At 46.5% G+C, this 22580-nt stretch overlaps 1 protein-coding gene across 3 annotated transcripts in view; it reads right to left on the bottom strand.

Annotated features, from left to right (window-relative positions):
* NVL (nuclear VCP like) overlaps nt 1-22580 on the bottom strand; it is a 90150-nt gene that overhangs the window by 43365 nt on the left and 24205 nt on the right. For all 3 annotated transcript variants that reach the window (XM_026509489.4, XM_057315573.1, XM_044387961.3), the window contains 5 exons: nt 14929-15193; nt 13381-13599; nt 12333-12437; nt 8048-8110; nt 1804-1923 (listed from right to left, as the gene is read on the bottom strand). In XM_026509489.4, coding sequence (XP_026365274.1) covers nt 1804-1923; nt 8048-8110; nt 12333-12437; nt 13381-13599; nt 14929-15193 — 772 coding nt within the window. The remainder of the gene's footprint in view (nt 1-1803; nt 1924-8047; nt 8111-12332; nt 12438-13380; nt 13600-14928; nt 15194-22580) is intronic.

Below are 22580 nucleotides of genomic sequence, written 5' to 3'. Positions count from 1 at the left end.
GGGACACGAACACTAAGGTTTAACATGATGCTTTGCCAACAAAATTGACAGAAATTGTAAGATGGTAAGATGGGTGCCACTCGTTGCCGACAAAGGTGGAGATGGTGGTTTCACACACTGTTGGCGGGCACGCGTAACTGGTAGGTTTTGTGAAGGATGGTTCAGTGTTCACTTTCAGAACACATAGACATCTACTCTGAGATCCCACTTCTTAAAACTCTCCCACATGCACAGAAATATGTGTAAGAATGTTATTTCAGTTCTGTTTGTAAGAGAAATAACTAGAAACAGTGTGATTCAGGAAATATTTCTGTTTCCAGACTGTGGAATATTTATGTAATTGTCAAAAAAGTAAGTTCTTAAGTACATGGGAAAATCATCAAGATGAATGACCACATTTACATAAAAGTTTACAGAGAAAGTTTTAGAATGACAAATACCACACACGAAACTGTTGGCAGCAGTAACCTCCAAGGAGAGTAACAGGGAGAAAAATGGGAAGAAAGACTCTCCATCTCTTAACGCTTGTATTTATTTGAATTTTCTCACAAGTATGTGTTCATGTATAACCTGTATAATAAAAGAATACATTCAAATTTAACGTATTTTCAGAATCCTACTCATGTGAAAATGTCAACAAAGCAGAACACGTGTACTGGAATATGGGAACATGTGTTTGTACACATCTAAGAGACAGCGAGAGAAGCCAGACGTCAGGAGCATGGCCCCCGGGGCCCCAGACCTCTCTAGGGCAGGCAGTGGACTGGACGTACCTTGGTGAACCCCTGCAAATTAAATTCCCAGCCGATGACAGATAGCTGCAAACCCATGACAGGGCTGCTGACAAACGAGGGTCTTATGCGGAGCCACAGAGATAAAAAGGAGTCAGACCCAGAGCGCACCACGCCCCAAGCAGCAGGATATAAAGGGCAGTGCTTTGCTCTGGATCCCACGTGGGATTTAGAATGACACAGAGGGCAGGGCAACCGGGGAAGGGCCTCTGCCCTGGCCACCGACGTCACCATCAAGAGACAAGACTGTGGAAGGATTTTCTGGGACGCCAGCGAGGACTCCTGGATGAGGAAACAATCTCGCTATCACATGAATCACAAGGACATTAGTCCAGTTTTGTTCTTGCAACTCTGGAAGGCTTCTGGAGATTCTAAGTGAAATGAGGCATTTAATAACTGTTTTACAACCTTCTAGGCATGCACAGAACAACTATTTGAAGATAAATCATAAAAGAAATAAAATCACCTGCCTAGTCATCTTGCCGTGAATGTCCTCATCAGATAGTCTTTGCTACCTGTTTCAGAAAGGCTGTCTGTTCTTCCCATTAGGCTTCACTCCGCTGTGGACTCTGAGACAAGCGTCCCTGTGATAACAGCGCTTCCAAGCACTCACCGTGCCGAAATTCCTACCAACGGTGACTCAACCCAGTGATGCAGGGGGAGTCCGGAGCAGACAAGGAGCAGGGCTGAGTCTTAAAGCCGGGCCCTATTTCGACGGGATCTTAAATTACACTTTCTCCTGTCTCCAGAACCCATTTGCCTGAAGAGAGTCAAGATCATGAGTCCGGCTACTTGAAGCCACATCATTCTTGTTCCCAATCGCTCACCTGCTTGAACCAGACGAGTGCAACCAAAATCATGTACACAGAAATGGATGCAGAGGCCAAGAAAAACCAACTGTCATTTCCAGGCCCTCACTCTGAATTACTAGGTTTCTTCACTGCAAGAATCTCAGCGTTCTTAGGAATGACTTTGTAAGAACTCACAAAAGGTTTAGGGCTCTTACACCTACCTCCCGGTCTGACCTTCGAGGGCACAGGGCGTCCACTTCGTCAAAGAATATGACGCAGGGCGCGGAGCTCCTGGCTCGCTGGAACACCTGGCGGACTGCGCGCTCACTCTCACCAACGTACTGACACAGCAAAAACAACAGAGACTGGTCAACCTTGGGGTTGGGGCCAAATCACAGTAAAACTAGTTCTAAATGACATTTACATATCAGAGTCCAAAAAGCATTAGGTTGACCACATGCGACTGCTGATACGTACCCATTTTTGATGCATAAAAACAGCCAATATGTGGCTCAACTTAATAAAATCAGCTATTATTGACGCTTATAAATTTCCTCGTTTGCAAAACAAAGGCAAAGTGAATGTAACGTCTCCTCCAGATCAAAAATAATCCTGTAATTCTATGTATTTTAGAACTGATCTCCTAAGCTTTAAGCACATAAGATACCCAGCTGTAACTCTCCTGAATTCAGCAGTGTTTTAACTGCCATTTGCCGCTCCGCCACCTTTTCCACTCGGTCACGTTGTTAGCGGAAGGGCTACTTTGTCACACAGCATCAGAGAAGGTAGGTAAGCCAGCGAGGCCAACAGGCTTCGTATGACATACTGTATGTTAAAGTCTACCTCAGGGGCGCCTGGCTAGCTCCGTTGGGGGAGTGTGCAACTCTTCATTTCGGGGCCATGAGTTTGAGCCCCACGTTGGGCGTAGAGATTACTTAAATAAATAAAAACTTAAAAAAAATGAAATCTAAATAAAAATGTAAAACAGTAAGATCAGTAAGAAATACAGCAATTCACAAGCAGCTATAACATTAGGACTAATCTGTACAGGAAGTTGCATGTGAGAATATGGTCTCACTGCTGGTGAAGCGTAAGAAATTGTTCTTGTAATATTTTGAACTGGTTATCTAAGAAAAGCAGTTGTTTTCCACAATACAACTGCTGAATAAGACAGAATCTGAAAACTACATCACAAAGTATTTGCTGTGCTGTTTTATGATAAAGTCACGGTGTGGGCACACCACGGACGACAGTGACGGAAGTGTTTTATTGTCTCCCATGAGTAGAACTGTCCTTCCCTCACGGCTGGGCTGTCCTGTCCTTTCTCAGACTTCTGCTCATTGTGCTTCTCATGTCTGCACTGTTTCCCCACCTGCCCCCAGTTCTCCTTGTATTTGAGAAGGTCCCGACTGTCTGCCAATTCCCTTCCCTCACGGCGTCTCTACTACTGTGACCTGCAGCTCGTCCACCTTCGTTCCGTCATAGCGGGAAGTCCTTGGAAAGCACAAGTCACTTTCACTTTCATTGTGATCATCACACCCTGTGCACCACACAAACACAGCAGACTGGTTCAGTTTCCTAAAGAATCTAAGTCAGCCCAAGTTACATCTGGAATGCTGAACCAAAATCATCAGTAGGTATTTCACAGGAAAAGCTAGCAGTGAGCTGTCAGAGGTAAAGTCTCCCACAGGGACAGACAGAACAGTCAATATGGCACAAGGACTGTGGACTTGGCAAACCACAATGACCAAGAAAGGAAAACTTAATTTAGGGGAAGGTAAACCTCAAGTCTCAAAAGGACAGATTAAAAGGTCAATTTTTCTTAACAAAGGCAACAATGATTAAAAATAAGTAAAAGAAAATCCCACTATCTTGGCCTTTAAGAAATGTTTCAAATAAGAAGCCTATACCTATTATTTCTAATTCCGGATTTTTAAAAAATCTTACTTATTTTGAAGAGAGAGAGAGGGAGAGAGAGCACCCTCACGTGGGGGTAGGAAGGGGCAGAGGAAGAGGGAGACAGAGAATCTTGGGCAGACTCCCTGCTTAGTGCAGAGCCTGACGCGGGGCTCAATCCCACCACCCTGAGATCATGAGACCTGAGCTGAAACCAAGAGTCAGACACTTAAGCGACTGCACCACCTGGGTGCCCCTTCTAATTCCTTGTCTGCCATTCAGTTTTCAACCCTGATAATCTGGCTTTTGCAAACACAATTACTGAAAAGTATTCTCCCTAAAGTCACTAATGACCTTCTAGCTGCCAAACCCAAGGTCCTACTTTTAGTTCCTGGTACTCCTTCTCATTACACCGACCAGGTTGAAGAAATTAGCTTCCCCCCAGTTTTCAGGCTTAGAAAGTACTGGGCGCATGCTCCCCCTTAGGGAGACCAGCCTGCTTTGCCAGCTTTTCCTTCCTTGCCCCAGAGCTGTCAGGGGCCCCCCCACTCAACGCCCTTCCCGCCCCCCGCAGCAGACCCAGCCTATTCCACCCCAAACCTCAGAGCTCCAGCCTCACATCCATGCATCTGCTGGACAGCTCCAGATCCCCTGAGTCCAAAATTCCCCAGAGCAAATGCATTTTCTAACCCCGAGAAGTTGATCTTCCCCAACAGACCACCTCATCTCTGCCCCACTCACTCCAGACTCTGACAAAGACCTCTTCCCACACCTCTCCCTGGAAAACAAGTCAGGTCACAGTGAGATGACCATTTGCACTCCTCAGACCTGACACTGCCAGCGCTGGTGAGGACGTGGGGACCCCCAATCACAGCGAGGGGAGGTACAACTCGGGGGAAAAAAGCTAGCAAAACTTTCTATTTTTGAAAGTGCACATACTCTAGAAGTGACAGCAATTGTCTGAGTACACAACCTTGGGAAATAGCTCCCAAATGTAAGGATATGCGTATATAATGTTCAATCTAAACATCCCTCAAGAAAGCTGATTTTTTACAAGTGTGGTTGTATTCATTCAGTGGAATACCACAGAGAAGACTAATGAACTCGAGGTAAACAAATCAACAAAAATAATATCTGTGGTAGAATGATTTAGAAGAAAAATTCATTTGGTCACTCAGATATAGCTAGTCTTCACCCACAGTTTTGAGAACCGTCAAAACCACAAAAGTGAAAGGAGGTCTTGCTAATCAAGGTGAATTTGGACCCCACCCAAGGGCAGGGCTGGCTGCCAGGAGAACTCGTGGTCAGAGGAATGGAATTTTCAGTCCTCCTCACCCCCCACCTCCTAGTACAGGACGGGGCTGGTGACTGAATCAGCCAATGGTCAGTGACTCAGCCGATTAGGGCTATGTAGTCACACCTCCATAAAAACCCAGGAGAACAGTTTTTCGGTCCTTCTATACCAGGGAACCAGTTTGCTGCCACGTGCCCCGGAGCCAGGCCCTAAGCTCCGTGAGACTCCTGTTTGGGACTTTGCCCCATGTATCTCTACATTTGACTGTTGATTCTTATCCTTTATCATATCCCTCAGTAAACACACGTGTTTTCCTGAGTTCTGCAAGCTGCTCTAGCAGATTAACAGAAACTAAGGAGGAGGCTGTTGGAACCTCCAATCTGGTGACAGCCCGGAGCCCGGGCCTGGTGTCTGCAGTGGAGGGTGGCGGACCCTCCTGTAGGACTGAGCCCCTAGCCTGTGGAGTCCGATGCTGTGTCCTGGCAGACTGCGCCATAACTGAGTTGAACTGAGTCGAATTCTTCGACCCACTGCTGGTGTCTGAGATTGCTCTATGTTTTGGGGGTGATCCCCTCCCCACCACTGGAATTGGGTCCAGGAACTCTAAAAGAATTATAAATGTTCAACAAAAATAACAATAAAACCAAGTTATAAAAGAACATGTACCACTTACATAAAGTGGGCTTTTTTTGTTTTTGCCTTACTGTTTATAAAAGTGTTCCAAACATGTAACAAAACTAGGCATTATGGTATACTGAACCCCAAATATGCCCAACCCCCAGCTTCAATCATCATCTGTTCAATTCCTGGCCAACCTTGCTTCACCTACAGACACTCCGCTTTTCTTTCTTGTCATTTTGAAGGAGAGCCCAGAATTCGTATTTTCTTTGTAAATACTTACTATCTCTAACAAAAGACAATGATTTTTGACATAACATCACCGTCACACTTAAAACTGCTTTTCCTGGGGCGCCTGGGTGGCTTTGTCGTTAAGCGTCTGCCTTCAGCTCAGGTCATGATCCCAGGGTCCTGGGATCCAGCCCCACATCAGGCTCCCTGCTCAGCAGGAAGCCTGCTTCTTCCTCTCCCACTCCCCCTGCTTGTGTTCCCTCTCTCGCTGCCTCTCTCTGTCAAATAAATAAAATCTTAAAAAAAAAACCTGCTTTTCCTTTTGTTTTTTCAATTTTAATTCCAGTGCGGTGAACACACACTGTAGTATTAGTTTCAGGTGTACAGTGTGGTGATTCTGCACCTCCCTGCCTTCCTCAGTGCTCAGCAGGACAAGCGCACTCCACATCCCTGCCACCGAGTTCACCTTTCCCTTAGAAGTTATTTTCTTAACATCAAATATCCAATAAATGTTCAAATTTTCAACTGTCCCCTAAACATTTTTGAAACATGTACAGTAATACTGAGTGTTGCTGAGGGATAAATACATATACAGTAAACGTAGAAAGTACACGGAATTAATGAACACCAAATTCAGGATTATAGTAAATTCTACGGGAGAGAGAACAGGGTCATGGTTAGGGAACTGCAGGGGGCTTCAAGCATCTTGGATTTGTGTGTTTTTTAAAGTTGGGCGACAGATACTGGAGGCTTCATTCCATTTCTTGTAATAACTTCTATGACTGGGATATTTCATAATAAAGTTAACAAAACATTACATGCTTGCTTTACGGCCTCTGTTGGGTCTCTGACATTCTGGAGAGGACATCCCAGCTCTAGCGTGGTAGGACAGCCCTTCACTGCCCTGCAGAACCTTCTTTTCCAGCCTCATCCCTCCTCTCCCTCCAAGGTTCATTTCTAACACCTCCCCTGCCAGAACACCAAAATGAAGTGTAAGAGAAGAAAAGACGTACACAGAAAGCCCACAGGAAACACCTAAATATGGATCCTTACTTTAGGAGGAAAGTATCACATACAATAGGAAACACACAAAAACTGGTAGGGGAGATAAATTTAAAAAGCCTTTTAATTTTTTTTGAAGATTTTATTTTTAAGTAATCTCTACACCCAACGTGGGGCTTGAACTCATAGCCCCGAGATCAAGAGTCACACACTCCACTGACTGAGCCAGCCAGGCGCCCCTACAATGCCTTTTAAAACAAATGATACTGCTTTCACTTCTTTGTTTGAATACATGACAGAATGGTATTTTTACTTCTCACAGGGAATGAAGATGCAATTAGGAATTCAAAATCTCTTAAATTTGAGACATTATATAAACTGCTAAATACAGAAAGAAGTTACTATATAGTAAGGTAGTATTTTCCCTCCAAAGTCCTTTTATTTATTAAAACTTATGTCATTTGGGGGCACCTGGGTGGCTCAGTCGGTTGAGCGCCTGACTCTTGATCTTGGCTCAGGTCTCCATCTCAGGGTCATGAGTTCAAGCCCTATGTGAGGCTCCACACTGCGTGTGGCGCCTAATTTAAAGAAAAAAACCACCTCAGTCATTGGAGCCACAGGACACCAGGGCAAGGCACGCAGAGCAGGAGGCAGGTAATCAAGACTCAAACCTCAGCTCTCCTCCCCCAGCCCTTGGACTTTGGCCAAGGTGCGTGCCACCTGCAGACTTCAGTTTCCTTGTTTGGAAATCAGGAATCAGAAGAAACAATAATTCACACCTCACAGGGTTGTTGAAGAATACAGTTGACCCCTGAACAATGCAGAGGATTAGGGGTGCCAACCCCCCTCCCCACCGCCATCAAAAATCCACGTGTAACTTTTGACTCCCCCCAAAACTTAACCACTAATACCCTGCTTTTGACCTTCAGAAGCCTTCCCAACAACATAAACAGTTGACTGACAACTATTTTGTATGTTCTGTGTATCACACGCTGAATTCTGACAATAAAGTTATGAGCAGGAGAGAAGAAAATATGACTAGGAAAATACACTGCCAGGACTGTATTTATTGAAAAGTCTCTGCGTGTAAGTGGGCCTGTGCAGCTCGCACCCATGCCACTCCAGGACCGACCGTGTGTGTACAGAGTGTGATGAACACTCGGCACAGAGAACTTACACACTTTAAATGTTATTTCCATTTCGCAGGTGGGAACACGGAGGCTCAGAGCTGAAGAGACTGAATTAGGTAAGACAGCAGTTACACACACTTGGTACCGCAGAGCAAAGCTAATGTCTTCACTCCTGCAGCGGAGATTCTCCCAAAATGCCACGTCCATTTCCAGGACTGAGGCCGCTCCGCCCAGTAACTGGAGTGGCCGCACGTCTCCTCATCTACACTCATGGCTGATGCCACAGCGACTTACCATGTTGAGCAACTCGGGGCCCTTGACCGATATAAAGTTCAGTCCAGACTCATTTGCAACAGCCTAGGGAGAGGAAACCAAAGGACACAGGTCAGACAAACACAGACTCAGTAACAGTAATTCATGACAGCGCAGGGGCTCCTGCAGTTTATGCTGTTTCCCCTCCCTCACAGCTGTGTTTTCCTTTTCAGACGCAGAACACATATGGGAAAAGGAGAAATGGGTTTTAAAAAAAATCAATGGAATGTTCACCTAAAACTTTCTAAGAATCACTCAGACTAGAAATCAGATGGAAATTACACATTTACGTCAGTGTACTGTTTCCATAAACTCCCGACATACGTACATTTGCACGTTCACGCTCCAGTTTGGAATTCCAGTGAAACCATGATCTCTGCGTCCAAACACGCCTTGCCCAGTGAAAGCAATCATTCGCTCATGACCCCAAATTCAAAACCATCAGTATCAGTCTTGGCCAAGGGTCAGTGTTTCCAGATTATTTTTAATAATGATTAAACGGCATGGCTCAAAGCCAAAGAGAGGCACGAAGGAGATACGTGCGGTTATACACATGGAAGAATCTGACAGAGATCACCTGAAGGTCACCTGAATGCAGAGATGAAACCTGAGCAAAATCACCCAGAGCTTCACGAGGACCAGGGAAGGAGTTCCTTCCCCTCCTCTCCTCGGAGCCTGACCTCGGAGCTCCAGATCTATAGCCAATAGACTGCTCGGCATCTCCCTCCGGACCGGACACGCGTCTCAAATCTGCCATTTACAGAGAGAGGGATGCGTGGATCTGCCCCAACTCCCTCCACACCCCACACTTCCAACTCCAACAGCTTTTAGCCCCAAACCCTGGGTCCCTTGATCCTTTGTCTTGTCACATCATCCAATCCGCCCGCAAGTCCCATTAGCACCGGTGCCAAAATGTGCAAGTCCACCACTCTCTGCTTCTCCAGCACATACGTCCCCACGCAGACCGCCTCATCACCTGCCTAGATAAATAAAGAAACCAAACCAAACCAAACTGAACCGAAAAGACCCTGACCAGTTTCCTCTCCCTCTTGATTTCCTCTGACCCATTCTCACAGTACGCTCAGCATGCTTCTAAAAATGTCAATTGTATCGTTTCCCTAGGATTCGCATCATCTTTGAGAACAGTGTGAAATATTTACCACAGCTCACAAGCCTGTAGCTTGGGACAGAGCAGCTTCTCCGTAGTCCAGCCACTGGCTTTCTCTGGATCTGAACTCCAAGCCCCTCCCCACGTCAGGGATTTTGCACCGCCCTTCCCTCTGCCTGGAAGAGCCTTCCCCTTCTGTCCCTGCCGCTTCACGGGGCCCGCCGCTCCCTCAGGACACCGCTAACTGTCAGCATCCCGAACATCACGACCTCAGACAGCCACCTCCCATCCAATCTATCACCACAATCTGCTTACTTCCAGCCTCACTGAGCCGAACCTCCAGTGTTACTGTATCACTCGTTTCCTGCCTTTCTCTTCAGACAGACCGCAAATGCCACCAGAGGAGGTGCCTGGTTGGCCTCCGACAGCTGCCGGCACAGAGGGAGGAGGTAATGAACGCAGGCATGCTCTGCCGCGGAGGGAGCGCTCGGGCTCTGTCCTAGCTTTCACGCAACACGACTAGGAGAGGGGAGTCAGGGTGCACATGTAAGGAAGGCTGATGCATCTGTATCGGGTTTTCACCCTCTACCTGCCAGATTACCTAGATTTAACCCACTAACCCCCCCCCCCAAGAGTTCCTGAAGTTGCTGGAAATCTTGTCTCCTAGGGGAAGTGCAATTTAATAAGTGAACACAATTTACTTTTCTTCACGGGTGTCAGCCTGAGCCTCCGGCACAGCGTCAGGAGCTGTCTGCGTCAGGCCAGAGTTCCAGAAACTCACTGATCTTACTCCTCTCTCTGCAGTTTCCTCATCAGTCACCAACGCGCGGGGTGCTGGCTCCGGCAATCACATGCCTTGACCTTCTGCTCCTCAATACTTTCTATGTGTCAGTGTTCAGAAAAATGTTATTATCTTATTGTGACCGTGAGTGAACAACACAACCAAGATTAGCCCAAGTCTTCATTTTATGGCCCAGTCTAGGGTGCCAGGTTCTGACCCATAAGTGGTTCCACAACTTCCCTACAGTAACATTTGCTTCTGCTATTCAAGGACATTTTCCACCATTTCGAGATTTTCAGGCAGGTACCTCCTGGAGCATCTGCAGAAAGTGGTGAACCCTCTCTGAAAAAAGTACACAGTTGCACAAATACCGCCTGGGCTCATGGACCCAGTGAGCGTGAAGGCCACCCACGGCGTCCTCGGTAAGATTCCCCACTCCGCACGGGCAGGTGCCAGAACATGGGCGCACAGACAAGTACCAAATCATTGGCAGTCGTGGGAGGCAGGAGCAGGGAGAAGAGGAAAATCTGCTCTGTGGATTTCAAATAACCCAAGCTGTCTCCTTTCTGCCGCGGAAAGGCTACTCTAAGGCAGATGAAACTAATTAAAAACAAACAAACGTGACAAGGAACCCAGGCCAGCCACCTGCATCCGCCTGCTGAATTTACACATTCACAGGCAGGGACCTTCTTTCTGGCTGTGTCCTTCTAGAACTGCTGTCCAGAAAACCTCTGCCCCCTCCGTGGTGCCCTCTGCCCCCTCCACGGTTCCCATCTCCCACACAGCCAGGCCCTGGAAGAGCCCCAGAACCACGGAGCAAGGAAATGTAGGCGTATCAGTAAGTTTGGAAAACTTCACGTGTGTATAATCTGATACGTGGGTACTTGATATATACTGTGGCTAGCTGATACTTACTGAGCACTTACTAAAAATGCTATTAATTTTCATTTCTTATTTACAAGTAATTCAAATACTTTAAAAAGCTGATGACGGCTAAGTAAATTATACATGAAACATTACACGGACATTAAAAATGACAGCCAACTTAACTTATAGATAAGGAAGAGGAGTCTAGTATGTATGACTCCAAAGGAAAAAAAAATCACAGACCGAGAAATTTGCCCACATAAATATGAAAAAAAAACCCCACAAAAGAGCAATGTGTCAGAAATATGAATAGTCTAAAGTGTCAAACTGATAAACACATTTACAAATATAACAGATTTTAATATAAGAAGAAGGATTATAAAACCACACATACGACAATGGAAAAACAGGCAAAGCATATGAACAGTTTCATTAAGAAGAATAGCCAATAAATACATAGTTTTACAAGCCCACGGTAATTTTTAAAATGTCAATTAAAAAGTGTCAGATATCACTTTTGCCTCCCGTACCGTCAAAGATTAAAATCAGCATTACTGGCTCTAACTCGGGGTGTGGGGGACAGTAATCATGCTGACGGGGTCGAATCTGCACAAACCGTCTAGAAGGTACTTCAGTGATGGATCAGATGTAATCTGGTAATTGGTCACTTTGCTCAAGTGGTAATGGGTCAACAGTTTTAAAAACATGCATTCCTTTTACCGAAAAATTGTTTAGGAATGCATTCTAATAAAATGATCAGTTGAGGTACAAAAAACGTAAGTACAGGACTATTCAACGAGTGTTGTTTCAATGGGGGATCATTTCTGTAAGTTACAGAATATCTTTATTACAGAACACTACACTGATGCAAAAATACAGAAGTGTATATACGTTGACATGTTTAAGACATACTTCTTTGTGGGGAAAGCATCATTAAAGACCTTATATTTGTCAAAACACGTGAAAAGTTATGCACACATACCACTGGGACATGTGTGTACAGAGAACATCTGGAAGGACTGACTACAGAATGAAGCAGTGGTTAGCCGTGGTGAGAGGATTATAGCTGGTGCGTCCCCCTTTTGCTTCTCTACATTTTCTACTGCAATAAAACAGTTCTTTAAAATAACAACTGTAACGAACGTAGAGGAAAATACTTAAGTTATAAAGGACAACTACACGGAAGCAGGAAACAAGGTCAGCTATAAACCACAACTACGCAACAGTGCTCGCTAAAAAGCCAGAATAACAGAACACACGGTAATCGCTGTGTTAAAATCAGTGGGGTGATGGCTGATGTAAAAATCTTTTTCTTTGGCAAATATCAAATGATGTACCTTTTGTAATTAAAATAAAAGTGGGAAACCTTCCTGAAGAAACGGTCAGTCTTGCTAGAATGAGACTGTAATAAAGCTTATGTAAAACCTGCCCACATTAACATGGAGGTGAAATTCCTATTCTCCTCCCCCATAGCAAGAAAGAAAACATGGGCAGCTGTGCTCACACCATACCTTTGCCAGCAGTGTTTTCCCACAGCCAGGGGGGCCAGCCAGAAGGACCCCAGCAGGAGTCACCAATCCAAGAGCTCTGAACTGATCAGGGTTGCGCACTGGTGCCTGTGAAGAACAACGCCCACATCGGTCCGTTACAAATGTCCATTCTATACTGTGCCTGAATGGTCTCAGCACATGCTGCCGACACAGCGTGGGGCACAAGTGATAAATACGGGAATCCCTGCTCTTAAGGAATTCGCACTTAAACATAAGTTCTTCTTTTTTTTTTTTTTAATATTTTATTTATTTATTTGACAGAGATAGACAGCCAGCGAGAGAGGGAACACAAGCAGGGGGAGTGGGAGAGGAAGAAGCAGGCTCCCTGCGGAGGAGCCTGATGTGGGGCTCCATCCCAAAACTCCGGGATCACGCCCTGAGCCAAAGACAGACACTTAACGACTGAGCCGCCCAGGCGCTCCTTAAACATAAGTTCTGAAAACGTTTTAAACATAAGGATACAATGCTTCAGCATCTTAAAATCAAGATTTTTTTTTTTTTAAGCTACCTTAATTCCCAGGTTATAAACCTTTCAGGTGCGGCCGTCCCGTGAGGCTCAGAAGCAGGAGTGCCCTGCATGGTCAGGGGCCACAGACACAAGCTGTACTCCTGCTCTTCGCTTCAGCAGCCCCACACCTCGAAGTGGGTCATCCTTCGTTAATGAACCACAGAATGCTCAGGAAAGTGGAAAAGTAAGGGTGAATGAAAATTAAAGTTTCATGGGCACTAAATGGCTGTGACTGCAGGAGTGTGAGCAAGTTGAGAAAATATTTCTCAAAACAGTTGGCTCTTGGTTAAAACCTACATTTTTTTTTTTTTTTAACATTCACTGCCAAGAATTCAAGCACAACCATGAAAATAAGTCTGAAAGGGATCTCAGAAGAATGAGAAACCGCTGCTGAGGGCTTAATTAGAATCCAACAGGACCCAAAGAAGAAAGCTACGGCCAAGCCCACTTGGACACGCAGCCTTGTGCACAGGCCGGGTGCCCAGCGACAAACACACTTACCAGGATTGCCATGGTGAGCTCCTCCCGGATATCTTCCAGGGCGCCAATATCGGCCCAAGTCACGTTGGGGACAGTGACAAAGCCTTCCCTTTTGGCAGAGGGCTGGACTGAGGCCAGGGCAGCAATGAAATCATCCCACTCGATGCACAGCCCCTGCAGCTGCTCCTCGGAGAGCGGGTCTTGGCTTCTCAGCAGCTCCAGCAGCCGCTGCAACTCGTCCTAACAGGGAGCGATTGAGAGGGAAGATGAAGAAACATGAACTCTACTGAAAGGTTATTTCATACCTTTAAAAACTGTTACTGCAATATTTCTTTGAGCTATAATGAGCTTTCGTGTGTTTTAACAATTTTCCCCATCGACAGAGTCGTCTACTTGGCTCTGCAGGGCTCATCGGACTCGGCCAGGGGCAGGTCCATTGACGGGAACGGAAGGCAGGAGGACAGCTTCCGTACGCGATGCCAAGGCTGGCCGGGGCCGAGATCAGCAGCTGATCGTGTTCATTTACACAACCACGGATTCCCATGTTTCATTTATAAAGAATCAAACAGCAGCTGAATTTTAATGAAATTAAACCAAAGTTATGCTAGTGGGAGTGTCTTTCACAGCACACTCCCTGGGGTTTGTCCACAGCAAGCAGGCTGGCGTCCTGGTGCTACACTGAACCTTGAGCTTCTAAGGCAGATTTCTTGCTTTGTAAAGAATAGAAAAGGATGGGTAAAAAGTAACTTGCAATTTAATTCATAAAATCCTAACTTACATGCAGCATTATATAAGGACTATGCTTATTGTGAATTTTAACAAGTATCGTGGTTCCAAATGAGTAAGGAGGGAAAAGACATTTGAAAGCACAAACCAGAATGCCCGCTCTGAAGAGCAGAGGCCGCGTAGCCCGGGCAGGCCACAGTCTCTTACGCTTAGCTCCTCTGATCATGAAGCCGTGTAAAGCCCTTGTGCAAACCATCAAGTACTACACAAATGTTGTGCGGAGTCTTCACGACTCACAAAGCTCACGGCTGTAGCATGGACTGTCCTCCAGAGCCATGGGCAGTGAGCTCACAGCAGACTGTATCGGTCCACGTGACTAGACAGTAACCAGGAAACAGAACCAAGTGCCCAGTGCTCTCACAGCAGCTGGAGAACTTTCTCTGGCCAGGCCGGCAGGGTAAACACTGTAGGCTTTGTGGGCCATGTGGTGACACCGCAGGGACTCCCATGTGAACTGTGCTGTGAAGCATGACAGCAGGGAGGTGATGTGTAAACACGGGAACATGGCTGTGTCCCTGTGTAACTTCAGTGTCCAAGAACAGGAAGCGGGCAAGCAGCCCACGGTTTGCCAATCCCTGCTCCACAATTTCATAATCCATGTTGTAAAAGGAACTTACTCAGGATCAACTAAAAAAGTAGAACAACTTGTACTCTGGAAACCACAGACACTCTGGGTATAACTGATTATCATTCCGTGGATAAAACGCCAATAAAACTGAAAATCGTACACTTCAACTCCACGGACACCTGCTGCGTGCCTGATGTTAGGACAGGTGAAGGTACCTGCACAGAAAGCGCTGGTGTTTCGGGGGTGGGCTTCGCTCCTGTCCGGTCTTCCCGGCCTCGTCCAGAGGGCAAACCTGCTGTCTCAGGATCCATGGGCAGCTGTTCCTGCAGCGTCATCAGGACCCTGCTGACCGCACCCATGGCTGCCTCGCGGCACAGCGCCATCAGGTCTGCACCAACGAAGCCTGGCGTCAGGTGTGCTAAGTGACGAAAAGGGAAACTTTCCGGAAGTCTTAGTTTTCTGCACAAAGTTCGAAGTATTCTGTAGGAAAGACAAGGGCAAAAAAGTTGATTCCTGCCCCACCAGTCAAAACAAGTTACTGTTTATTTGCGGTAGATTCCACTTTGAGAGTAGATTAAACGGACATATGCCAGAAATAAAAGCCACTGAACCCAAGTAAACCATTAATTCTACTCATCACAAAAAGCTAGGTTGATTATACGCCTAAACACCCAGTTTCAGGTTAGGACAATCACTTCTCCAACTTCACCGTACTGCACGTGTGAGAAAGCCCACTCACCTGAAGACACACCAGGTAGGGCCAGGGAAACGTGGGCCTCCAGGTAATTACCATCAAAGGAGAACCTCAGACAGTTCACGGTCAGACCTTGTGAAGAAACTTACAAGCCGTACAGACAATCAGCCTGGGAGCTCTGGGGCCGGCTCTGCTGCTCCCCAGCCTGGGCCTGTTACTGCCCTGCACACTTGGGTTTTGTCACTTGTTAGCTATGAATTATAGTAGCACTCACTCACAGTGGTGTCGGCATGGACATGTGCTAAACCCTCAGAACAGTGGCTGAGCCACGGTAAGCAGAGCCACGGTGAGTGCCCAAGTGTGTTATTACAATTCACATACTGGGATATTATAGATGAACTTGGACATGGAAATACAGTCTGGAGTTTCCAAAGTTGTAGGGCAGAGGAATATTTCCAAATGTCAACCTGACAGAGAATAAGTTCCAGAAAAGTCACTCGAGATCATGTAAGTGAAGAGAATAGAAGCAGATAAACAGCACTGACCAACGAAAAATCACTCACTCAGACACTCTACACAACAGAAAGCAAAAACAGAATCCACTGTAAAACCATTTCACAAAAATACTGATACTCAGAATGTTAGAAGAAATAGCTAACATAAAATGAGTATCATCCTTTTCTCAGTTTCAACTTCTATTTCTGTAAAAATGTAGATATTTCCAGTCACCATACTCTGGAAACTCCAAAGGAGGAAAAAATACCCAGGAAGAGATTTCTGGTTTCAAGATGGCAGAGTGACTGCTGCAGCAACACTTCCCCCACCCGGAAAAAGAACGAGGAGCAGAAGTATGAAATCCATAGCCATGGAACCAAGAGGCTGTCCGGACTCTCGCCACCCTGACCCCAGCTCATTCTGGAAGGGAGCCACAGGAATGGGCAACAAGAGGATCAGTCTTTATCTGTACAAGGGCTTTCAAAGTTCGTCAACATTGGTCTTTGGCTACGGGCTCCAGTACGGCTCCACATAGAGAGAGGTATTTATGCTGCTGGGACACCGAAGGGACAGGTGTTTGGGGGGGGGGGGGGGCTCTGATGTTCACACGTCTTACTCCCTAAGAAATTTTAAAAATACATCATTTATTTGGAAGTTTTAGATTTACAGAATTACTGCAAAGACAGTACAGAGTTCCATATACCTCACACCCCACTCCTACTACTAAGGGCAATTCTGAGGATTACTGGACCAGAATTTTGTAGAGGACTTCTCAAGGGAATTAGTCTGATATTTTTGTGGTGATTAGACTAAGTTAACATGTTTCCGGGAAGAAGAGCGCAGAGGTGGAATGTTGTTCGCACCCCTCACCACCAGGCTCGATGCCGTGTTTGGCAGGGTCTCCGCTGTGAGGTTAGTCCCTCTCCCTGCCACACTGTACGCTTTGGAAATAAGTCACTATGCCCAGCTCGCATTCAAGGAGTAGGCAGTTAGACTCCACTCCTTCAAGGCAGTGCATCCACGTAAATCATCTGGAATCCTTCTGCACTAGAGACTTGCCTCTTATTTCTTTATTCAGTCATTTATTTATAATCAGCACAGGCCAAGTGATGCTTGACTGCCCATACTCCTGAACCGCCATTTATGAAGAAACAAAGTGGATGATAAATGACCCAGGAGAGAGGACAAAATCAGACTAACCTTTCTCAGGGAGGTGCACTAATGAGAAGGAAGGAGATTTGTCTGGCAAACCCCAGAGAGAGGGAACTGGAGGCATCCAAGTGCTGGGCGGCAGAAACGGGGGCCACAGCAGAGAGCCAAAAACAGCAAGTTCCGGACAGCCTGCGTGAGAAGCGCTAAGACCCCACATCCCCTGCACTCCCTCAGTCAGCAGGATCCCTGGAGCGTGCTCTCTGCCGAGCCCGAAGCAGGAGAGGGGAGGTCGGGGTGTACGGACGACCGCAGGGTCCCTCCACCAAGGAAATGGGGTGTGCGATTCCTCACTCTTTCCCCTGCCCATGTCAGGAGACCAGCAGCTACAGCAGCTAGACCTGCGGCCCGTGGTGCTGCCTCAATGTCTGTTTCTGAAAAACCTGAACAAAAAGCATCTATGGAAATGGACATGTGGAGTTGTCGAGCTGAAATGTGAGCTGGTCGTCTGACTGCTTTACAGTGACACTCAGGCTTCAACAAAACTGCTCACACTGCAGACATCCCATCGGCCTCACTCTTACAACGGCTGGCCACGGTCTGACATTCGAGGAAAGTGCCCACAGGAAATGATATTAATCAGTCAATCGTCAGGACTCCTAACACAGCAGGGACTGTTGCTCCGACTTACCCATGATATTTCTCACTGTCTCTCCCTGCGATATAAGGCACAGGACAGACCAAAACACACGCACACACACACAGACGCTTGGAGGAAACAGAAAATGTGAAAAAGTTGCAAGAGAACTAGCAAAAGAAAAAAATATGGCAAGTATGAATTCCCAAACAGTTAAAATGGTGAAGAAAGGTTATATGATCCTGATACAAGACTTGGGTCAGCAGGGGACAATATTTACAAAGAGAAGAAATGAAAATGCTAAATACAGTTATACTCAAAATTGATAATACAATTATACACTACAAACCTGTATTTATGTATCTATGGTTTGGATATTGGACACATTAAAGAATTATTGGTGAGCTGCATATAATAGCACTGCATGGATATTAAATAAAAGGTCTTTATCATTAGCCACTGGAGTATTTACAGTTAGAATGACACAGTGCCTGGATTTTGCTTTTAAAACACTCCAGGGAAAAAAAAGTGGGGGATAGAATGATCCTAATTGTTTGAAACTGGGTGACGAGACGTGGGGCTCACTACTGTGAGAGTTTCAAAGCACATCTGTCCATTCTTGAGCCTCGTCTCACTGGGAGGTGGGGTCTCTGGCCCCTCTCCTCTGGCCCCTCTCCTCGCATCTGGGCTGAGCTCTGAGGCTGGTCAATCGTGCACAGCCATGGAACAGAGGCTGCGGTACAGGACTGCCCCGCAGGAATCCTACCACCCTGAGGCCTCCTGGCTCTGAGAAACCCAAACGGGAGGAGGGACAGACACACGGACAGGCAGCAGAGGCAGATCAGACAGGAGGGTGCACAGATAAGCCCAGCCCTGAGGCCTGGAGCTCCAGCTACAGTCTCTGCAACCACACGATACCCTGAGACAGAACCTAAATTCTTCACCCGCGGGACTTGGGAGAGACAATAAAAGGGCTGTTGTTTAAAACCACTACATTTTGCAGCACCTTGTTCTACAGCAGCAGAAACTGAACAATTATACCAGACTGCTTCGTGTACACTGGGATTTTCCATAACAAAACGCTTTAAAGTCCAGGAAAATGTCAACAGCTACCTTAGAAGTCCTCCGTGTCAGAGGTCGTGCTAGGTACGTTACTGCAGTCCTTACAAGCCTTCCAAAGTCACAGTACCATTACCGCCTTACAGACAAAATGAGGCTCTGTTACCATTATTCCTTTATTACAGGTAAACAAACGAAAGCTAGGGAACGTCAGCTATCCAGGGAAAGGCACAGGGACTCGTGCCAGAGCTGGCTCTACCTCTGAGATCACATGCTCGAGCACCCCACGCTCGGTCCACCGTCTCCTGCGAATGTGCCCTGGACCTCAACGGATACCCGAGTTCACCCTCCTCAGCAGGTGCTCTTCTTTCTACAACTTAGACCCCAGGGCCTCTATTTTCTTTCTTAAACTGTAAATCTCGCTCCCTCCTTGCCTGAACCTAGACTGTTGAGCACGACTCAGGGAATGAAACCCCAACACCAGGCCTACTGGTGCCATTCTATACCCCAATCCTAAACACTGCCTGAAAATCCCATTACCCCAGCGGGCTCATCTCCAATCATCCAAGAATATAATTTCAGACTTTCATCCTCCTTCAGCCTCTCACTGATCACATGCCTGACTTTCATCAGATGATCTCACTGCTTGACTCACGGAGAAAATGCCATTTTCCAAGCACCACAGCGACAAGTCCCGTGGCCTGCATCTCCTCCCCTGCCCCGCCCCCCCCCCCCCCCCCCGCCTCTCCATCAGAAGAGCCCTCACGCCCCAGCCAGCACCTCCCCGGGGCTCCCATTCCCCATTCCTCCCACTCGCTCCTTCCCACAACATTGCAAGGTACTCCGGTTTCTCATATCCTGTCTCCCCTGACACCCTAACATCCCCCTCTCACGGCCACTCCCTCCCTCTCCCCCTTTGTGGCCAAACCTCCCTTTGGGGAATCGTGGAACTCCGCTTGGTTATTCCTTCTCTTTCCACTCACTCAACCGGGTTGCTGCCCCATCAGCCTATTCACCACATGGCTTTCGGCCCAGGTCACTGGGACCTCTAGGCACTAGATTCCAGCGACAGTGCTCCAGCCCTGCCCTCCTGAGCTCCATTAGTCTCTCCTGCGGGAGCATTCACTTCCCCTGGCTCCCATTACATTCTCATTTCTCCAGCACTTCAGAGGCTCCCTCTGTCCCCTCAGTCTGCCCCAGGACCTCCATCCTCTGTCCCTTGCCATCGGCCAATCTGCTCAACTCTCAGAACTTCAGCTGTCTTCAATATGCTCATGATTCCCCAATTTTTACTTCCTCAGAGCTCCCGACTCATCCAGTTGCCAAGCTGACATCTCTACTTGAACAGCCTGCAAGCAAGTCTAGCTCAATTGCCCCGATCTGCTCCATCTCTCCCCAAATCCTCTTCTAACACCTGCTTATCTCCAGTATTTCCTATCCCCTCAGAGAAAACCAGCAGCACAGATGCTTAAATCAGAAACCCGGGAATATTCCCTCCTGCTCAATCATAGCCCCCACCTTCCACGCATTCCTTCTGCCAAGAAATGTAACACACTGGCTCTACTTGCTAAATGTCTCTGATTATTACAGCTGTGCCCTATCCACGTTCCCCCCACCAGGCACCCCCCCACAGCTGTGCCCTATCCATGCTCCCCCCACCAAGCACCTCCCCCAGCTGTGCCCTATCCACACTCCCCCCACCAGGCACCCCCCCTCCAGCTGCACAGTATCCACACTCCAGTTATCTCCACCTATACTCCCACCTCCTTGAGCCCACCACCATCTCATCTGGGCATTACAACAGGCCCCTTCCTGGGCCACCAGAACCTATTCTTGCTCTTTTCATTCATTCTTCACACTATAGCTATAGTGATCCTTTCAAAATAAAAAATCTGTTTCCATCACTGTCCTACTTAATTTAACTGCTCTAATTTCTTCCCACCACTCACAGAGAAGTCCAAAATCTTTACCACGGGTATGTGAAGTGCCTTCTACATTCCTTGCCAGCCTTTTCACACCTTACCTCTTCTACAGCCATTGTGTTCTTCTTCTAGGTTCCTGGACTGAGCTCAGTCACCTCAGGGCCTTCGCATGTGGTAGTCCTACCTGGAATACTCTCGTCACGTGATCTGTTATTATTATTCTTAAAGTCTCAGCTTCCTCGGAGAAGCCTTTAAGAACCCCCAGACCAGGTACGCTTTGCCTGATACATCCTCCCTAAGACCCTGTTTTTTCCTTTTGGTACTCATAGATCTAATCACCCGCACCTGTGACTGAAATGCCAACCACTCTGCCTCCCTCCTTAGTACACAAAAGGTGCTTAAATATTTCCTCAATTAATGAATGACCTTCTAAGAACTACTGATACAAACACTAACACACCTCAATTCTATTTATATATTTTCCCCATCTTAGAATTTAAGGCATTAGCACCTGCATACAATAACATATAACTATTTTGCTTTTGTACTCAGAGCTAGACCCAAGTATAAAAATAAGAAAACTGCATTCTGCCTTTGCCAAAGACTCAATCAGAAATAGTCTTTCTTGGGGTGCCTGGCTGGCTCAGTTGGTGGAGCGCCTGACTCTTGATCTCAGAGTTGTGAGTTCGAGCCCCACGATCGGTGGAGCGATTGCTTAAAAATAATAAAATCCTAGGGGTGCCTGGGTGGCTCATTCAGTTGAGCGTCTGACTCTTGATTTCGGCTCAGGTCATGATCTCAGGGTCATGGTCTCTGTCTCTCTCTCTCCAATCAATCAATCAATCAATCAATTAATAAATCTTTAAATAATAATGAATTTTAAATCTTAGAAAAAAAAGAAATACTCTTTCTTCAGAGGAGTAATAACTGTGTAACGGGTACTAAATGTTAATATTGCAAGATGAAATTGCAAGATGAAAAGTTCTAGAAATTTGCTGCAAAGTTAATAAAGTTAATATTACTAAACTGTACTGCTAAAAATAGTTAAGATGATAAATTTTATGTATTTTTTACCAGAATAAAAATATTTTTAAATATACTTCCTTAAAGACTCTCATTCATAACTCTATTCAAGAGCTATCCTCTTTCAGGCTTTGAACCCCACTCTCCCCAGCTGGCCTTAAGCACAGCAGACACTTCACACCCTCTTCGGTCTCTGACACAAGTTCTGCGCAGGCCACCCGGGACTAAGCCGGAGCGCCTGGCCTGCATGAAACACCGCCACAGCTCTGACTCTGAGTCCACAATGGAGTTTGGACAAACTGACAAAGGCAGCCACAGTAACTGTAGATACCAGAAATGTCTGGATTCCATTCATTAAATGGAGAAGAAAAAGGCAACTTTAGAGAAGGAAATGCTGACAAACTTCCTAAAGGAGTGACCGGACTTAACACGACCAATGATGACACAAAGTGACACTATGAGCCTCCCAACATGATGCTGAGGACATCTCACCACCCAGGCAGTATTCTTGCCCAAAGCGTCTAACCTGAGTGTCATCAGGAGGAAACGGTCGGGAATGTTCAAGTTTCGTGGCACCTGGAAAACGCCAATGTCATGAAAGCACTTCCTCCCCGAGGAGGCAGGCTAAGGTTACAGGGTCACATGGACTCAGCTGGGTTCGATGCCAGAGTGGATTCTAGATGAAACACAAAACTACACAAACAACTAAACAGGGACATCCTGGGAGGCAACTGGAAATTCAGAACGGACTGTATGTCGAGATATTGTTATTGTGTCGGTATTACATTTCCTGGGATGGTGTGAAATGGTGTGACACGGAGTGACAGTCCCATTGGAGAAGGACTTATGGCTAAAGTGTCATCATTATCTTTGACCATCCTTCAAATG

Source organism: Ursus arctos, unplaced genomic scaffold (genome assembly GCF_023065955.2).
Source record: "Ursus arctos isolate Adak ecotype North America unplaced genomic scaffold, UrsArc2.0 scaffold_2, whole genome shotgun sequence".
Taxonomy (NCBI): domain Eukaryota; kingdom Metazoa; phylum Chordata; class Mammalia; order Carnivora; family Ursidae; genus Ursus; species Ursus arctos.
The sequence above is the reverse complement of the archived record's forward strand: the minus strand, read 5'-3'. Positions and strand labels throughout refer to the sequence as shown.